The sequence below is a fragment of the Camelina sativa genome, unplaced genomic scaffold, assembly GCF_000633955.1.
Source record: "Camelina sativa cultivar DH55 unplaced genomic scaffold, Cs unpScaffold14534, whole genome shotgun sequence".
NCBI classification, from domain to species: Eukaryota; Viridiplantae; Streptophyta; class Magnoliopsida; order Brassicales; family Brassicaceae; genus Camelina; species Camelina sativa.
Window position 1 is genome coordinate 1 of NW_010935562.1, and position 328 is coordinate 328.

At 43.6% G+C, this 328-nt stretch overlaps 1 protein-coding gene across 1 annotated transcript; it reads left to right on the plus strand.

The window, feature by feature from the left end:
- Nucleotides 1-4: 4 nt before the first annotated feature.
- On the plus strand, nt 5-322 carry LOC109132041 (CLAVATA3/ESR (CLE)-related protein 41-like; the record flags this gene model as incomplete). Its single annotated transcript, XM_019243179.1, has 1 exon — nt 5-322. A coding segment is annotated over one exon (240 nt), but the record flags the coding sequence as incomplete, so codon positions are not given.
- Nucleotides 323-328: the final 6 nt, after the last annotated feature.

Here is a 328-nt window from a genome sequence, read left to right on the forward strand (position 1 = left end):
CCTTCTCCTCATCTTCTTATCTTTCCTTCTCTTCATTAGCCTTACAATCCCCATGACTCGTCCTCAGGTCACATCTACGGTTGCTCCTTTTAAGAGGGTTCTCCTTGAACCTTCGGTTTCAGCTTCAGTAACAATGGATCTACATCCAAACGCTCGCACACGACACAGCCGCACTTCTAGAAGGAGAGAGTTTGGAAATGATGCTCATGAGGTTCCTAGTGGTCCAAACCCTATTTCCAACTAGGTGAGTTGGCACATCTGGTTTTACCGGTGAGTTTGAAGGATAAGTTATTATAGATCAATATTATATGTATATTGGGGAAGCTTC